The sequence below is a fragment of the Podarcis cretensis genome (assembly GCF_951804945.1).
Source record: "Podarcis cretensis genome assembly, chromosome: 16".
NCBI classification, from domain to species: domain Eukaryota; kingdom Metazoa; phylum Chordata; class Lepidosauria; order Squamata; family Lacertidae; genus Podarcis; species Podarcis cretensis.
Window position 1 is genome coordinate 3,158,201 of NC_137186.1, and position 18,619 is coordinate 3,176,819.

The window sequence follows — 18,619 nt, forward strand, 5'->3', positions numbered from 1 at the left end:
AAGGGGTGATATGATAGCCATCTTCAAATATAGAAAAGGATGTCACATAGAGGAGGAGGGAGAAAGGTTGTTTTCTGCTGCTCCAGAGGAGCGGACACGGAGCAATGGATCCAAACTACAAGAAAGAAGATTCCAGCTAAACATTAGGAAGAACTTCCTGACAGTAAGAGCTGTTGGACAGTGGAATTTGCTGCCCAAGGAGTGTGGTGGAGTCTCCTTCTTTGGAGGTCTTTAAGCAGAGGCTTGACAACCATATGTCAGGAGTGCTCTGATGGTGTTTCCTGCTTGGCAGGGGGTTGGACTCGATGGCCCTGGTGGTCTCTTCCAACTCTATGATTCTATGATTCTAGGAAGGAAGGAGAGAGAGAGAGAGAGAGAGAGAGAGAGAGAGAGATGGATGGATGGATGGAAGGAAGGAAGGAAGGAAGGAAGGAAGGAAGGAGGGAGGGAGGGAGGGAAGGAGAGAGAGAGAGAAAGAAAGAGAGAGCTGTAGTTGCCAGAAACATCTGGTTGACTGAGAAGCTGCACTAAATAAACGTAGCCATTTTGGCCAACAGTGGAAGTAGCCTCTGACAGCTACTGACCAATCTCCTCCATATATTTGCCAAGCCTTTTGCTATTTAAACCAAGTGGCAAATTTCCACATTTCTTCTCAGCGCTGCACCAGTTGAACTTCTGCCTGCGGCGCAGCTGTTTAGAGTTTGCTTCTTTAACTGCAAGAGAAAGAAAAGCTCAATGCCTTATTATTTTATATTTTTGTAAACAGCTACCTCAACCTCGCCCTCCAGATGTTTTGAGACTACAATTCCCAGCATCCCTGACCACTGGTCTTGCTAGCTAGGGATCATGGGAGTTGTAGTCCCAAAACATCTGGAGGGCCGAGGGATGAGGAAGCCTGGTTAGAGGGCTTGGTAATTGTTTCTTGCTTTTATAATCAACCAGCAAATAAAGTGTTATAATAATATAATTGAATAATTATTCAATAATAATTTTTGAAGCAGGTCTGTGTGATTCTGCTTTAAGTTTGCAGACCAGCATGCAGAGGAGGTGAGGTTTAGGGAAGGCTGGCCAAGTAGGTAGAGCTTATGCAAGAAGTGTCCAGTTCAGGGTAAGGCCCTCATGAAAAAGCAAAGGCTGCAGTCCTAACCTGGGAGCAAGCCATGGCAGGCAGAAATACTACTGGTGCAGCTCCCACTGCCAATTTAATACAGTACAGAGCTCTCAACTGTCTTGGTGTGGTTTTTCCTGCGGATCTTTGTTCCCGACCAGGAAAAAAGGCGAGTTTTCTAAATGCAAAAAAAAAAGAAAGAAAACAAAACAGATGAAAAACATTAGTCTTCCCACAAAAAAAGGTTGCCATTCTTGCAACAGAGGACAGGAGAAAAGTCTTTTAAATGGGAATATAAAGTTGGGGGGGGGGATTTTAAACAACGCAAACAGGAGGAGGTGATTCTTCTCAATGCAAAAATCAAATATAAACTCGGGACATTTTAAAACGCTTGACAACAGGGAGAGGTGATTCTTTAAATGCAAAGCAACCATATGAACTTGAGTGTTTTTAAAAGATGGAACGAGTGGGATTCTTTCAATTGCATATGAAATGCAAAACGTTCCAGGAACTAAGAGCCTTATAAGAGAGAGAGGAGGAGGAGTTTTGAAATGAAATAATAAAATAAAATAAAATAAAATAAAATAAAATAAAATAAAATAAAATAAAATAAAAAGGAAGCAAGCCTCCGGACGCCCATGCCCGGCTCCACGTGACGGGTGGGGAAGGGGTGGGCGGGGCCGAGGGGGATGATGGACAGGGCGAGTCACGCGGCCTCGGCGTGGCTGCCTGCGCGGCTGTGTTTACCGCCCGGAGTTTGGCGAGGCGCTGCTGGCCCCGATCCAGCGCCCGGGCTGGAATGACACGGAGCAAGAGCTCGTTGTGTAATGTGGCAGAGCAAAGCCCAGCCCCGGCTAATCGAGTGCTGCTGGTCGGAGCCGCTGGGTACCAGCCGGGCTCGCTCTTTTTTAATGGAAAAGGGCCAAAACCCATGGGTTTGGGCGTGCTGCACCGGTTGGATTTCGGCCTGCCGAGGGAGATGTTAAAGAGGGGGAGGCAGTTCGGCCGCGAAGGGGGATTGCAAGTGGCATCCGCTGGGAAATGATTGGCTAGTGGGGGTTGCGTGCTCGTGGGGAGCTGCACCGGTTGTGCTTCTGCCTGTCAAGGAATGAGATGTGCCGAGAAAAGGGAACACAATGCAAAAAAAATAAAATAAAATAAAATAGGGAGGGGTTATTTCGTAGGGTTAGGGTTCCCGTGCCTCGCAGGGGAGCTGCACCGGTTGTGCTTCTGCCTGTCAAGGAATGAGATGTGCCGAGAAAAGGGAACACAATGCAAATAAAATAAAATAAAATAAAATAGGGAGGGGTTATTTCGTAGGGTTAGGGTTCCCGTGCCTCGCAGGGGAGCTGCACCGGTTGTGCTTCTGCCTGTCAAGGAATGAGATGTGCCGAGAAAAGGGAACACAATGCAAATAAAATAAAATAAAATAAAATAGGGAGGGGTTATTTCGTAGGGTTAGGGTTCCCGTGCCTCGCAGGGGAGCTGCACCGGTTGTGCTTCTGCCTGTCAAGGAATGAGATGTGCCGAGAAAAGGGAACACAATGCAAAAAAATTAAAATAAAATAAAATAGGGAGGGGTTATTTCGTAGGGTTAGGGTTCCCGTGCCTCGCAGGGGAGCTGCACCGGTTGTGCTTCTGCCTGTCAAGGAATGAGATGTGCCGAGAAAAGGGAACACAATGCAAAAAAAAATAATAAAAAATAAAATAGGGAGGGGTTATTTCGTAGGGTTAGGGTTCCCGTGCCTCGCAGGGGAGCTGCACCGGTTGTGCTTCTGCCTGTCAAGGAATGAGATGTGCCGAGAAAAGGGAACACAATGCAAAAAAAAATAATAAAAAATAAAATAGGGAGGGGTTATTTCGTAGGGTTAGGGTTCCCGTGCCTCGCAGGGGAGCTGCACCGGTTGTGCTTCTGCCTGACAAGGAATGAGATGTGCCGAGAAACAGAAATGCAAAAAAAGGGGGGGGGGTATTTCGTAGGGTTAGGCTTCCCGTGCCTCTCAGGGGAGCTCTACCGGTTGTATCGCTGCCTGTTGAGGCAGCTGTCAGAGGAAGGAGAGCGGGCGGCCAGAACGGGACGTTGGTCGGATAACAGAATGGGAACGGGGTACCCCAAAGGTCATCTACTCCAACCCACAGGCATCACAACTGGAAGAATCCCTGACAGATTTAACCTCTGCCTTCCCCCCGCCCGCCTGTTAATGCAACAATTAAAGGAAGATACCGCAGGGAAACGTGGCGCCCCCTGCAAATGTTTTGGTATGGAGGGTGGGGTGGTGGAGCTATACCGGTTGGATTCCTGCCTGCCCCTGTTAAAGTAACGAGTGGTTTGAGGAGAAGAGGGGATAACCCAAGTACTGTTGGGAGGAGAGGCGCTCCGGTTGCATTTCTGCCTGAGAGAAAGATGGGGAATTGGGGGTGAGAGAGGCAGCCAAAGACCAGCTGGGGAGAAATAGGGGGGCTGGGGGATAGGAGCGGGAACTGCGTGCGCAGGGCGCTGTGCCGGTTGCATTTCTTTTTTTAAAAAAAATAATATTTATTAAAGTTTCAAAAAAAGTTACAAGAAGAAAAGAAGAAAAGAAGAAGAAAAAATACAAAATACAAAAAAGTAAAAACAATTAAAAACAAATCAACCTTTCCATGTCTTGACTTTCATTTACTTGTTTCCCTGACCTCCTCGCACCTCCCTTTTTTGTATTCTAGTTCAATTAGTTATTTCAGCAAATCCTTTCCATTTTTGCTTTTATCTTAATAATTTATCTTAATATATTATAACTTTACATTCTCACCTGTTAACAAACCATCTTTAAATACTCCTTTATAACATTAGTGCTAAAACCACATAACTTCATTCCAGCATCCTTCTAACATTCCTTAATTTTACAATGTTTCTGTAGATAGTCTTTAAATTTCTTCCAATCATCTTCTACCGACTCCTCTCCCAGGTCTCGGATTCTGCCAGTCATTTCCGCCAGTTCCATGTAATCCATCACCTTCATCTGCCATTCTTCCCGGGTGGGTAGATCTTGTGTCTTCCAGTACTTTGCAATAAGTATTCTTGCTGCTGTTGTTGCATACATAAAGAAAGTTCTATCCTTCTTAGGCACCAATTGGCCGACCATGCCCAGAAGAAAGGCCTCTGGTTTCTTCAGAAAGGTATATTTAAATACCTTTTTCATTTCATTATAGATCATCTCCCAGAAAGCCTTAATCCTTGGGCACGTCCACCAAAGGTGGAAGAATGTACCTTCATGTACCAGTTGCATTTCTGCCAGCTGTGCAACTTTTACGCATAAACAAGAGGAGGAGAATGGCAACCGCTGGGCAATTCTTTGTGAGGCTGCGCGATTTGTATGCCTAGAAAACTGATTTTGCTGTACATGTGCCTGTCAAAGAAGGCGTTTAAGGAAGGAGACATTTGCAGGACACATCAGAAAATACTGCAAGGGCAGGCGGCGTTTCATACCCAGACAACTGCACCAGTTGTATTTCTGCCTGTCCGGCAGTAGCTAAAACCACCACAGCCTCACCAGGAAAAAAAGAAATAAAAGATTGCAGGTTTCAAGTGGAAAGTACGTTTTCAGGGTAGGGATGTCGAAGAACAGCACCAGTTGGATTTCTGCCTGCCGTGGGATATTTCAGTGAGCAGGAGATGAGAGTGTGGGCACTTTGGGGAAAATACGGGCTGGGCCTTTGTGGCTTTCCTTCATTTTTTCCGCAAAATGATTCCTATCCGAAACTTTGTCCCCCAAAATGTAATTCTTTAAAAAGATTGTTTTAACAAATGCCTATGAAAATGCAGCCGCTCTGTTTATAAACTAGATATAATAGCAACCTACACAATCCAATAGAGGGGGAGATTGTATATACGGGACTTAATGTCCGTATAAAAACTTTACAAAGAGGAAATCATTTTATTTATTTGTTTTGCAGACCTCACCCCAGTTAATTTGCAGCGTGTAGTTTGGCAAATGGGCGTTAAAAACACTGATTCCGTTTTTTAGAGGGACACACCACCTGTTGAGTTTCTGTCTGATGTGCAAGCTATTACGCGGGTGTTAAACGCAAAAGAGCAGGCCTCGCTGGGACAGCTGGCAAGCCTAATGTTTCATGTTTGCATGCGGAGCGGGGCGAGCAGATAAAGCCCTTTGCCATCCAACAGGTGGAGTAGGGCCGCCCGAGAGGCAGAAATACAGCTGGCAGTGTCTTTTCTTCCAAGTAGGTGAGGTGCTAGTTGCAGGGAAAGCTTCACCTGTTTAATTATGGCCTTGCTGCGATGTTGGTAGGGATAGAGGCCTCATCGGGGCGGGGTGGCAGTCTTATATAACGAGGCAGGGAGGGGCCGAGGGTGGGGCGAGCTGGTTGCGTGGCCAGCAGAAATGCAACTGGTGATGTTGTTTAGGGAAAAGCTTCGTTGGTTTAATGGCAAAGGGTCAGAAGAGGGAATGCGGCAGACAGAAATTCAACAGGTAATGCCCCCCTAGATTTTTTTTTTGTGTGGGATTACTGTTCAGTGCTTAAAGGCACAGATGTCTTATGAGAGAGGGAGTGGGGGGAAAAGCCTTCCTTGCCAAGATAAAGGCGGTAGAGCAACAGGTGATGTTTCTTCAAGTTTGGGAGAAGGATAAGAAGAAGCTTCACCTGTTTAATGACAGCCCATAATTGTGCGGTTCTTCAGTATCTAAGCTTTAGAGCTGCGGCAGAGCAAGCGTTTGCGAGACAGACAAAAATCCAACTGGTGAGTTCTGCTTTCCAGCCACGGTGACACCTTCTGATTCACCTGTTTAATTAAAACCTGTTGCCGCAGTTATTAAAAGCTTCAGACGCCTTGTAAGAGAGGGGCGGCTAACAGAACCCTCTCCCTAAGAATAACAACAATAACTATGGAACACCTGGCACAAAACAAGCGCCGCGAAGCAGACAGGAATGCAACTGGTGCTGTGTGTGCGTTTCCCCGACCCAAGGTGGTTAGGAAAGCTTCACCAGTTTAACGACAGCCAGTTTTCCAGTTGTTAAGCATTAAAAAAAAAAAACACTTCAAGCGGCGCTTTGAGTGACGTAGGCAGAAAATTAATAGATTTTTCCCCCAAGGGGGGAGCATTAATCAGAGAGGGAACGCTTGACCGGTTTAATTGCTGCCTGTTGCACGGGGTGAAGGGAGCGAGTGTCTGGTTAAGCACAGGCGAAAAGTCTACGGGTGACAAATCTTTTCCAACGAGGAGGGAGGAGCATTAATCAGAGAGGGGACGCTTGACCAGTCTAATTGCTGCCTGTTGCACGGAGGACGAGAGTTAAGCACAGGCAGAAGGGAAAACAAATCTATGGGTGACGAATATTTTCCAACGCAGCGCTGGCGAGTGGTGGCGGGGAAGCATCAGGGCGGGGAAGCTTGACCAGACGAACTTCTGCCTGCTGCCCAGACGGGAGGTGTTTGTTGGCGAGAGTTTGGTTAGGCAGAGAGGCAGAAAGCGCAGGGCCCGTCGCGTGATTTTCCAGCCGGGAGAGTGCCGCGGTCCGGGCGGGGAAGCTGAACCGGTTTAATTGCCGCCTGTTGCGCAGGCAGACCGCGCGGGGAGGAGCCGGGCCGCGTCGGTGCGCCCCTGGCGGCCGCGCGCGGCCGGTGCAAGCGCGCCACCGCCGCCGGTTCGGAGCGCCACTGCTCTCCCCTGCTCCGCCGGAGCCGCGTCTGCCTCTAGCCAAGTCAGCCCAGCAGGGTCCTCCCGGAGCGCCGGCGGCTGCGCGCTCTTTCCGCGGCCGGAGCCAGCTGGAGAGGCGCAGGGCGGCGCAAACTCCGCGCCGGCTCCATGGACTTCAACGCCAGCCTCGGCAGCCCCGCGGGAGCCAAGCGGGGTAGAGAAGCCGCCGCCGCCGCCGCCGTCGCAAGAGGTAAGCGCGCAAAGCTACCCACGAATGCGCCCCTGTGCGCCCTGGTGCGTCCTGGAGGCGCGCTCTGCCCCGCTGGGGTCCAGGCGGTGGGGAGGAAAACACCCCCAAAGGGAGGGGGCGCGGGGCTTTTTCTGGTGTTGGGATGGAGATAAGGAAAGCTGTTTCCTTCCCCGATGGGAGGGGCAAAAAGTGAAAAGGGGGTCCTTAATGATGGGCGGGGGGGGGAGGCGGGGTGAACGCGAGGTGGATTCCGAGGCGAGGTAAGTTTGTCAAGTGGGTATCCGGTGGGGGAAAGTGGGTGGCACAGGGAGAGGGGGGGTTGGCGTTGGACACACCCACCCTTCCTGATCCAGAGGCAGGAGGGTTATTTGGGGAAAGGCATAGTTATTTCGGGGAGGAGGGTATCAAAAGAGAAATAAGTTGGGAGGGGGCTATTTGGGTGGTGGAGAAAGGGGGGGGGTTGCATCTCAGTGAGGGGCATCGGTGACTCCGGTGAGGGCGGCGATATCTGGCAGAAATATGGGGGGCTCCGCAAAGTAGGACTCTTTTCCCACCCTCTTTTAAGCAACCCTATTTAGAGAGTATCGCTGTAGGGACTCAGCTTTCCCAAAAATTGTTGGGGGGGGGCTAGCCAGAGGGGTTTCTAACCCTTTTGCAATCACTTTGAGATTGTTGAGCACCAGTGTGTCCTCTTCTGCTGCTGTCCCCCCCCCTAAAAAACACCCACTCCCCTTAAAATGTTGCCTTTCCATGCTTTTCCACTATGCTTTGCAAAAATCAGATTTGTTTTGTTGCTTTTTCGGTGAGAGTGATTTGCAGTTATATCCCCTCAACCAAACCAGCGGTGGTTATTCTTTGCCTTCACCTCCGAGAGAATTTCAGAAGTGCCATGGATTATTTCCTCAATCTGTTGGGATCAGGCTGTGCCCAATGTGTGGGGGTTTTGGGGGTCGGTATGTTATATTCTCTCTTCCAGAGCTTTTTCCCCCCAGGGGGAACTCACCGGAACTCAGTTCCGGCCCCTCTGAGGTGTGTGGCGTTGCCACTCTAAAAGAAGGAGGGAATTGTTCGTGGTGAATTCCGGCACCTCTTCTTTTTAAAAAAACCAGCACTGCCGTCTTCCCTCTGTATCAGGCAATAAAGACATTGGATAGGGCTGTGTGATCTGGCATCCTGTTCCGAACAGTGGGCAAAAATGCCCCTCAGGACCCAGGAGTGTGGATAGACTGCCGCTGGACCTGGAGGTTCCATCCGAGCCTCAGAGGACAACCACCAGATTCCCCGCTTGGGATTCCCAAAAACTGGGATTGAGAGTCAAATGTGGCTCCGACAGGGGAGGCCGATCATAGGTGTCATGGCCAGTAGCCCCTGATAGCCCCCTCCCCTGCGAGACGCGAATGGTTGCATTGTTTACAAAAAATATATATATCTTCTCTCCCACATCTTCCCTTGCAAAATGACCTATTGGCCATCGGAACCACCTCTCCAAAATAAGGAGAAGTCACGTTTATGCCTCAATGTCTTTTATTGCTTCCTCCCTTCTCCTCCTCCTCCTCTATTTTTGCGGGATTTCAGTTTTGACATGCTCAGTTTTCTGAACAAAAAAAGGCTCTTGGGAGTGGGGCCCATTTCACAGGGAGGAAAATTGAGGCAGCTCTGTGAGACCGGTGCAAGCTCCTCTTTACCAGTGTGCGGGAACAGAACTAGGGTTAAAGCAGGTTAAGTGTGTTGGAGAATTGTTGTTCTTGGGATTGGGGAAGGGGCTTCCCAGTTGTTTCAGAGTTGGGTGGCATGTGCAGAATGAAATTCCTGGTCCCCAGAACGTCAGCTTGCTCTGCTACCTTTCACAGCCACCCAGTTCTTCCTCTGTCCTGGCTACCATAGAACCAGCTCTGCAGCGACCCTTAGCTGCGATTATGCTCCCACCCAAAAAGTAAAACTTTGTTGATATCCATGAAAAGGATGCATTGACTGTATGAAGGCATCTCGTTTATTCTCATTTAAACCAGGCCTTTGTGCATAACTTAGGTGGACTAGAATCTTAGTCCTGGACCTTGAGTACTGGCCCTGGGCAGTCGGGGTTGACAGTCCTGAATTCGAGGAACCGATTCCACATTCCTGCGTTCTTTTGACACCGTCTCCTGTTTCTTTCTCAAGGGAGAGAATCTTCACGAAGGCACATTCTCCCCAAATAAGCCCCCAAAGGAAAAGTATCCGAAATGTGCTTGCAAACACCCTTCGCTATTAAGAAGGGTAAAGGCATATAGTTCATTCTCTAGATGTCTGCTTTGCAGGTGGAAGGTTGCAAGTTCAAATCCTGGCATCTCCAGGTGAGGTCAGGAATGTGCCCTGCCTGAAAACCAGGAAAACTCTCAGTGTGGACGAGGCTGAGCTGGGCGGACTAACAGTTTCACACGGTACACAGCATTCTGGGGTCAAAGGTGAGGCTGGGACATTTCCCCTGCGTATTTTGACACCAACCCCCAAACCTTTTGGGATTATGTCCCTCTAGCCTGATCACCTGTTGAGGCACCTTCCTGGGGGCATGCCATACATTTGAAGCACATTTTCCTTCCCCCGAAGAATCCTGGGAACTGTAGTTTTTGGGGGTGCTGGGAACTGTAGCTCTGTGAGGACTAAACTACATTTCCCAGGTCCCTTTTATTGGGGGGGGGGAGCCCTGGGCTGAAATCCTGGTAGGATTAATTATTCTAAGGCCCAGACTGCCACCGCCACCCCTTCGCTGCGGTTTTGTTCTACCCTCTCTTTTTATTTTTTTATTTTTGTCCCCTTTGGGGTTGTTGACAAAACCCGCCTCCCATCTGAGAGAGAGAGAGAGAGCGCCCCAATTAAGTCATTTGCATGGTGGTTACGGCACAGCGGCAATCTCGAGTCAGTCCTTTGCTCTCTCCGGCAGAGAGAGGAAAAGAGATCGTATCTCTCTCTCTCTCTCCGAGGCAGAGAGAGAGAGATGAGTTGTGAACGCGGCTTGGCCAGTTTCAGAGTGAAGCTGGGTTTCGTTCCGCAGCGTCTTCTGCCTCCCTAATGAACACCTTCGCTCTCCTGTTAAAGCCATCTCCTGCCACCCCAGAGGAGACTCCCTTTCTCCATCTCTCTTGGAACTGAGGTGGCCCAGAACCCTTTGGATTCCCTGGTACAGAGGGTGCACCCGGCCTCCTCCTCCTCCTCTTCTTCTTCTTCTTCTTCTTCTTCCTCTTCCTCTTCCTCTCCCCCCCCCCCCAACTGCTCCCCAGCCATCACCTCCAAGAACCGGCGCTGCTCTCATCTCGACGAAATCTTTTTCAACCTCCCCACAAAAATACTTTCAAAGTTTTCAGCTCAACATCTGGCTTCCGTTTTCACTCTGCAAATTTGACATGTTTTGTCTCCAGGAGTTTGGTGGGGGCGTTGTTAGAGGAGAGGGGCTTTTTCTGCCTTTATTATTATTATTATTTTAAAATATATATTACTTTGCTTTTCAGTGTTCCTGGGCACTCCACGAAGAACCCTCTCCGCTTAGGGCAGAGGCTTAAATTTGCATCTCTCTCTGTGTGAATCAGCATATGCAAATTGGGGTGCAGGTTAATTACTTCATTTATTTAATGAAAACACTTGTGTGCCGTAAAAAGAAATCGAGGTGGTTCGTGGGAATCAAAACATATTCAGCCAACCAAACGGCGGGTTGGACTACATGGCCTCCTGGAGTCCCTTCTAGCCCTACAATTCTTTGATTCTATTTTTCTATTTTAAAAATGTTTAAACATTTGTTTCACAGGGTGAAGCCCCTGAGACTTAAAAAAGCCACAAGTATGTAGCCTGTCCCTGTCGGCCTTCTCAGTAATGTCTAGCTCCTTTATTTATTTGGTTGTTCTTCCAGAAGTTGTGTTCCTCATATCAGAGCTTCCTGAATAGTAGGCTGTTTTCTACCCCATACGTTTAAAGCCTGCAACCTTCCCCCCAACACAAGAATCCTGGGACATATAGTTTTACCAGCTCACCGAACTACAGTTCCCAGCACCCTCTGCAAACTACACTTCTTCCAGAGGTTGTGTTCCTCATATCAGAGCTTCCTGAACAGCAGGCTGTTTCCTACCCCGTACATTTAAAGCCTGCAGCCTCCCCCCCCCAACACAAGAATCCTGGGAAGTATAGTTTTGCCGGCTTGCCGAAGTACAATTCCCAACACCCTCTGCGAACTACGCTTCCCAGAAATTCAGGGAAGCTGTGCACTTTGAAGATGCGGTGAGCACACAGCGCAGAGTAGACCCATTTCAAATGAATGACCTGTGTTAATCAGTTATTTCCCCTTTCCACTGATTTCTAATAGATTTGCCTTTTTGGCTCCGTACTATAGTAGCCTGTTAGCCCAAATATTGTCCACAAAGTAGCCTGGTTGTTACCAAATTGTAGCCCTGCACCCCAGTAGCCTATTTTCTCCGTAGTCTGATTTCTTCTCCCAGCTAACAGCTGCCAAATATTTACATCTGGATCTCGCGTCTTCCCCATTTTTTATCTCCTTGCAGAGCTAGCAGATAAGGATGGTCTTGGGTTGTTTGCCTGGGTGCTCAGTTTGGGGTTTGAAAGCAGAATCCTACCATATTTTCCATCCTGGCTCCACAACCATGATGATTAGGAACATTGGGGGAGAGTGCTTGGCATGTCAAGTTGCTGGGATTTTTATTCCCAGTTAGGGTAGTGACGCCTAACAGTCAGAGCAGAGGTTTTTGGCCAGTTCTGGAAAGGACGTGGTGTCTAGTCTGCAAGTCTCAAAGGATGAGGACTAGATTCCTTGGAAGGGTGTGCATTGTGGGACAGTGGAAGAGGCACCTAATGGCTTCAGGTAGCTAGCATAGCAGAGCTTCATGTGGCTGCAATGCTGTTCATTTAACTGCAGTGCATCTGTTTCTCTTGTTGACTTCCAAAGGATTATGAACGTGTGTTTGCGTGTAGAGAGTGTCATCACAATGTCCCTTGAGGCCATCTTCTAACCTAGGCACCCCCAAACTCGACTCTCCAGATGTTTTGGGACTACAATTCCCATCATCCCTGACCACTGGTCCTGTTAGCTAGGGATGATGGGAGTTGTAGTCCCAAAACATCTGGAGGGCCAAGTTTGGGGGTGCCTGTTCTAACCCTAATACTCCCCTCTTTGCCAAAATCCTAAATTTGGTCCAGGGTTCAGCAAACTTTTCGGTCCACTGTCCCTCAGATCTTGTGGGGGGCCTGGACTATATTTTGAAAAGAAAAGAAAAATGCATGAATTCCTATGCCCCACAAATAACCCAGAGATGCATTTTAAATAAAACCACACATTCTACTCATGTAAAAACATGCTGATTCCCGGACTGTCCACTGGCCAGATTTAGAAGGCGATTGGGCCGGATCTGGCCCCTGGGCCTTAGTTTGCCTAACCATGATTTGGTCTGCTTGGAAGAAAAGCTGGGTGAACTTTGCATCTGCTCAGAGATGCTCTTTCCATTCTTATTAGATGCTCCCGGTGGGCTTCAAGACAAATTCTTTGGGCTCTGGTCCTGAGCTGGGTTGGAGCCCCCATCGAAAGCCCATTCCCCCCCACCCGAAACAGAATGCTGGGAACTGTAGTATATTCCACACACATAGCTACAGTTCCCAGCACCCAGTATTCTTTCTTTGGATGTGTGTATGGAAAACCATGCTTTTGATGTGCTTCAAATGTGCAGCGCGTACTTTGTCTGTGGTGACGGTGCCTCTGAGCATGTACAGAGTGGGGGGCCTTTTCAAGCACAAGAGCTCCATCAGACTAGCAGCTGGGCCATACAGTGTTTAGGGAAGCTTTTAATGTTTGATGCATTACTGTATTTTAATATTTTGTTGGAAGCCGCCCAGAGTGGCTGGGGAAGCCCAGCCAGATGGGTGGGGTATAAATTATTATTATTATTATTATTATTATTATTATTAGGCTCTCCTCGTTTAATCCCCACAAGAACCCTGTGAGGTACGACAACCTCAGAGCCAACCACTGTCGCCAAGTGAGTTTCATCTGGCAGAGTGGGGATCCGAACACTGGTCTCTCCCAGGTCCTAGTCCGCCACTCTAACCACTACACCACCGCTGCCTCTCACCTAGCGCTATTCCCAGGAGACTCATTGAATTGGAAAACATACCTAACCTGGGGCCTATCCATTTCAGTGAATTTATTCTAAGTGGAATGTAGTTGGAAAGGAAATGACTAAAGGTATCTAAGAACCCTCCGGAGACCTCACAATTTTACCGGCTGATTGGCGTCCCAGGAGTTGGACCCGGGTAAACTCTGTTCCCGCTCCCTTCTTGCAAGCAATTGCTTTTATTTTTAACCGCTTAGGATTTCAGCTAATATGTTAATGCGCCGGGCAAGGGCTCTTTGCTGGGGGACCAGCTGATCTCCCTCAGACGTGATTCTTAAGCTGCTGGTAATCTCTGCCCCACCTCCCAGCTCCAAAATCACCCCCCCCAAAAAAAATGGGCTGGCATGGCCCCCTCTGGTCAAGCCGGCCGTCAGGTGGGTTTGCTGCATCCTTCAGGGTGGGGAGGGCGCTTTCAAGAAACCAGCCACCTTTCCCTCCCGAGAAACTTAAATTTTCTCCCCTGCGTAGGTGGAGAGACTTTTGCTGCATAAAGCAAATCAGAAAAACCCTCTTTGTTTGAGCTTTGGGGCCTCGGCTCTAGGGAGATGAGGAATTTCAGAAGCTGCCTTGTACCCAGTTAGACCAATTGCCTCCCTAGCTTAGCACTGCTTACACTGACCGGCAGCAGCGACGCTCCTGGGTTTCAGAAGGGGAAATCTTTCGCAGCCTGGCGACAGCAGTGCTCCGCTTCCTTCCCAAGAACCTGCGGTGAAGGGATGGATTTGATGGGATGGATTTGACCCACCAGCCCCACCCAGAAGGGCCGCTGGTCAGGGGTGCCCCGCCCCTGATCTCTCCCCCCAATAGTGAGGTGGCACTTCTCCTTCGGAACTCCCTGCCACTTGACATTAAGTTGGCGTCATCACTGTTCCCTTTTAGACCCCCACGGAAGACATCGCTGCTGTAACAGGCTTAGATACAGACATCTGATTTGGTTTACATTTGCGGGTTTTCGTTTTGCTTGCTTTTAAAGTGATTTGTCATGCTTAATTGTTTTCTCCGTGTTTTTAGCAGTGGTTTAAATGTTATTTTAAATTTAAAAACCAACAAGCAGGTGCGTTTGCCACCCAGGGCTCCACTGGGAGCTGTGTTCGAATGCTACTCAAGGTAGACCTGTGGAAATGAACAGAACTAAACTAGTTGTGTCTGTGAACTGCCCTGAGCAGGGCTAGCATTGAATAAGGAGGTTGAATACAGTGGTACCTTGGTTCTCAAACGCCTTGGAACCCAAACACTGCAAACCTGGAAGTTAATGTTCCAGTTTGCAAACCATTTTTCAGAAGCCGAACGTGCTCCGTTTTGAGTGTTATACTTTCGTTTTGAGTGTTACGTTGAAGTCTGTCTGTTTTTGCTATTTAATTTGAGTTTTTGTTTTTGCGACTGTGTGGAACCAAGTTCAGCTATCGATCAATCGATTGATTGTGTGCCTGTAGTACATTGTTTATTGCTTTCATTTAATGGATCAATTGCTGTTTTAGGGGTTGTTTTTAAAAGTTTGGAACGGATTAATCCATTTTGCGTTCCTTTCTATGGGAAAGCATGCCTTGGTTTTGGAACGCTTTGGTTTTGGAACGGACCTCTGGAACAGATTAAGTTTGAGAACCAAGGTACCGCTGCAAAGGCATTTTTAAAAACAGTTTGCTCCTGACCGACAAATGGTGTAGAATCTCAGGATTGGGGCCCCCAATGCACCCATCTGGTGCACTAGGAAGGGGGATGCAGCGAACTGCTTTTTACTGCTGTAGCACCTCGTCCAGCGTTGCCGAGACGGCCCGGCAGGGTTGCTGGATCTGTGGGAGCCTTTCCCAGCCCTGCTGGCGGATCCCTGGGCTTGAACCCGGGATCTGGTGCAGGTGAAGCCAGCGCTCTCCCCCCTGAGCTGTATCCTTTCCCCATGGGAGGTGGAGGCCCAGCAACTTCCTGGAGGGGCCACAGATTCTCTGGAGAACGCACTTTTCTGGTGGAAAAGGAACACAAGGAGAGTTGGGGGATAGAAGCTCCAGGCCAATTCAAGAGTTGGAGTTAGCAGAGTGGGAGATACTCAGCAGTACCCCCAGGATCCTGGCTCGGGGCTAGCTGAAAGTTTCACAGCAATTAAGGAGGGGAGGAAGACTTGGAGAGTTGAAGGCAGCAGCAGAGCAGAGCGAAGTCCAGGGAGATGGAGAGGCCCACACACACAAGCACCCAGCGATTCATTCTCACCTGCCCAAGGGTGATGCCGATTTTGGAGGTGCAAAATTTAGCAGAGAGAGAACCGCCAGGGCAGGACTTCGGTTCAGCAGCTGGCCGGCCCTGCCTTTTCCGCCTTGGTTTCCCCATCTGTGAAATGGGAGGGATGGTCGGCAGCGCTTTGAGCTGCGAGTCTCTCCACTCAGAAAGTGGCTATTGAACGTAAAGGCTTTGGAACCCCTCTCTCAATCTGCTTGTTTTATAAAGTACAGGGGTACCTTGGTTCTCAAACTTAATCCGGTCCAGAAGTCCATTCTGAAACCAAAGCATTCCAAAACCAAGGTGCACTTTGCCATAGAAGGGAATGCAAAACGGATTAATCCGTTCCAGACTTTTAAAAACAACCCCCAAAACAGCAATTTAACATGGATTTTACTATCTAACGACACCATTGATCCATAAAAGGAAAGCAATAAACAATGTACTGCAGTCACACAATCAATCAATTGATCAGTAGCTGAACTGGGTTCCGCACAGTCACAAAAACAAAAACAAAAGAGCCACAAAAACAAAAGCACAAAATAAATAGCAAAAACAGACAGACCTCAGCATAACACTCAAAATGGAAGTATGGCACTCAAAACGGAGCACATTTGACTTCTGAAAAAGGTCCGCAAACCGGAACACTTACTTCTGTGTTTGCAGTGTTTGGGTTCCCAGTTGTTTGAGAACCAAGGCGTTTGAGAACCAAGGTACCACTGTATGTTGCGATGGCTCCTAGACGGGATGGCTGGCTTGTGCCTCCATTGTTGGCGAAAGGGTGTGTCCTCCTCGACAGAGCTCTTCTTATGGAGTCTTCAAGTCCAGGGACAGTCTATCTAGAAATTCTGGGTCCCTGGGGGTGTTTGACCACTGTACGAATGGGAGGCTGGGCTGTGACAGACCATTGGACAGACCTTGCAGGGGTTTTTTCCTCGTGTGCTTGTTATAAACCGTAAAAACCACATGGAAAAAGAATTCGGATCATCAGCTAGCGATTTGCGTAGGGGTGTCAACCTTGAACCAAGAGGGACCCCCCCCCCTCTTGTTCACCTGTCTTGTGAGCCCGCCACACATTTCCAAGTGCTTGCATTTCCTGAATCTGTTCACCCAGCTAACATTTGTCCTGGGATGCTTTGTTAGGAAAGATGATGTTTTTTTCCTTGTTGGTTAAAGGTATTCCACAGAGAAAACCATAGGTAAAGGTAAAGGGACCCCTGACCATTAGGTCCAGTCGTGACCGACTCTGGGGTTGCGGCGCTCATCTCACTTTACTGGCCGAGGGAGCCGGCGTACAGCTTCCGGGTCATGTGGCCAGCATGACTAAGCTGCTTTTGGCGAACCAGAGCAGCGCACGGAAACGCCGTTTACCTTCCCGCCAAAGCGGTACCTTGCACTTTTTTTTTTTGGTATCTACTTGCACTTTTGACGTGCTTTCAAACTGCTAGGTTAGCACGTGCTTTCAAACTGCTAGGTTGGCAGGAGCAGGGACTGAGCAACAGGAGCTCACCCTTTTGCAGGGATTCGAACCGCCAGCCTTCCGATTTGCAAGTCCTAGGCTCTGTGATTTAACCCACAGCGCCACCCTTACAATCCCTTTTCCATCTTCCTGGATGAACTCTTCCAGCTCCAGGCAGTAAAATGAGAAGAGGTCAAAGATTTGATGCATTCAACTAAGTCCGTTTCGGACTTAGGGATGGGCAGATACGTCCAGTTTCAGTTTTTCCAGTCTCAAACTCAGTTCTCCATATTTCCACATCAGCTTGTCTTTTTAAGTCCTTCAGCGTTCAAGTGCAAATCCCTCCCAATATACCCGTGTCTCTATGCATTTTTGCCTAAGGCACCCATTTTTAACAATGCGGTTCCCGCTATTTTCACTCAAATATTTACCTTTTGCACTAAACGTGAGAACGCTTTGCACTCTTGTTTTTAAATGTTTTGTGTCTGTTCTGTCCTGGGCTCCTTTTGGGGAGGAAGAGGCGGGTGCGAATATAACAAATAAATACCCTGGTATGTGCATTTTTTGGCGACACGTTACTGAACTGGGGAATTTTGCATTGCAACATCTGGAGAAGTTCGTATTTCAAATGAAACAACTTTGTTTTTGATTGTCTACTCCTCCTCCATCCCTACTCAGACCCAACAAAATCAATGGGCTCAGAGAATCAGTGGGGTTCGGTAGCTGCGATTCCTCTATTCCATTAATTTCCGTGGTTCTGTTCTGCATTGGACTTGGTTGGGTTCTGCTGGCGCTTTCAGCTGCTCCAGAGGGCATGGCTTGAAGCGACAAAAGAAAGGCACATTTCCTTTTTTATATATATAAATTTTTATTAGTTTTTCAACATATCATTTTCAACAATAATTAAACGTACTTTTACATCATATACAATTTTTTGACTTCCATCAATCACATCTGAAAATTTTTCAATCTATTCACTTAATTTACGTTTCTTATTTTAATAATAATAATAATAATAATAATAATAATAATAATAATAATTTTTTATATCCCGCCCTCCCCAGTCGAAGCCGGGCTCAGGGCGGCTAACAACAATAAAATAATACAACATTCTAAAATCATTTCATTATAAAATTAATTCAAAATCAAATTGATGGCAACCACTGGGCTAGAGTTCTATGTGTATTACCGAAGGAGGGGGTCAGGCTGTGCCTTGGCCAAAGGCCTGGCGGAACAGCTCTGTCTTGCAGGCCCTGCGGAAAGGTGTCAAGTCCCGCAGGGCCCTCGTCTCTTGGGACAGAGCGTTCCACCAGATCAGAGCTTTCACTTTTAAATCTCATAGCTAATATCTCTTTTCTTTCTCTTCTTTGCAATATTTCATATATTTCTCCTTACAAAACTTATTGTAGTCCTGCTAGCATAATTTGTTGATTACAGCTGCTCTTCAAATAGTTCGTATATTTCTTCCAATCTTCTGTGAATCTCTGGTCCTGCAGGTTTTGAATCCTTCCTGTCATTTTATCAAATTCTGCGTAGTCCATTAATTTTGTCTGTCGTTTTTATTTCGTCGGAATTTCTTCTTGCTTCCATTCCTGAGCCAACAATACTCTTGCCGCTGTTGTTGCATATAAAAACAATTTTGCATCCTGTCTATTAATATCCTCACCTATAACGCCCAGTAAAAATGCTTCTGGTTTTTAAAGAAATGTATATTTCAACATCTTTTTCATCTCATTATATATCATTTCCCAGAAGTTTTTTACTGTCTTACATTCCCACCACATGTGATAATATGTTAAGAAAGGCACATTTCCG

General features: G+C 47.8%; 1 protein-coding gene and 1 long non-coding RNA gene across 7 annotated transcripts in view; one reads left to right on the forward strand and one right to left on the reverse strand.

Annotated features, from left to right (window-relative positions):
• The window catches only part of LOC307205904, a 260,341-nt gene that overhangs the window by 86,762 nt on the left and 154,960 nt on the right, over nt 1-18,619 (reverse strand). The window lies entirely within an intron of this gene.
• RORC (RAR related orphan receptor C) overlaps nt 1-18,619 on the forward strand; it is a 115,780-nt gene that overhangs the window by 11,962 nt on the left and 85,199 nt on the right. For 3 of the 6 annotated variants that reach the window (XM_079958130.1, XM_079958132.1, XM_079958133.1), the window contains exon 1: nt 6,797-6,994. The exons of 2 other annotated variants lie outside the window; for them this stretch is intronic. In XM_079958130.1, the coding sequence (XP_079814256.1) occupies nt 6,913-6,994 (82 nt within the window). In that variant the 5' untranslated portion in view covers nt 6,797-6,912. Of the gene's footprint in view, nt 1-5,526; nt 5,578-6,796; nt 6,995-18,619 lie in introns of those variants that run through there. One more of the 6 variants, XM_079958136.1, reaches the window with a different exon arrangement.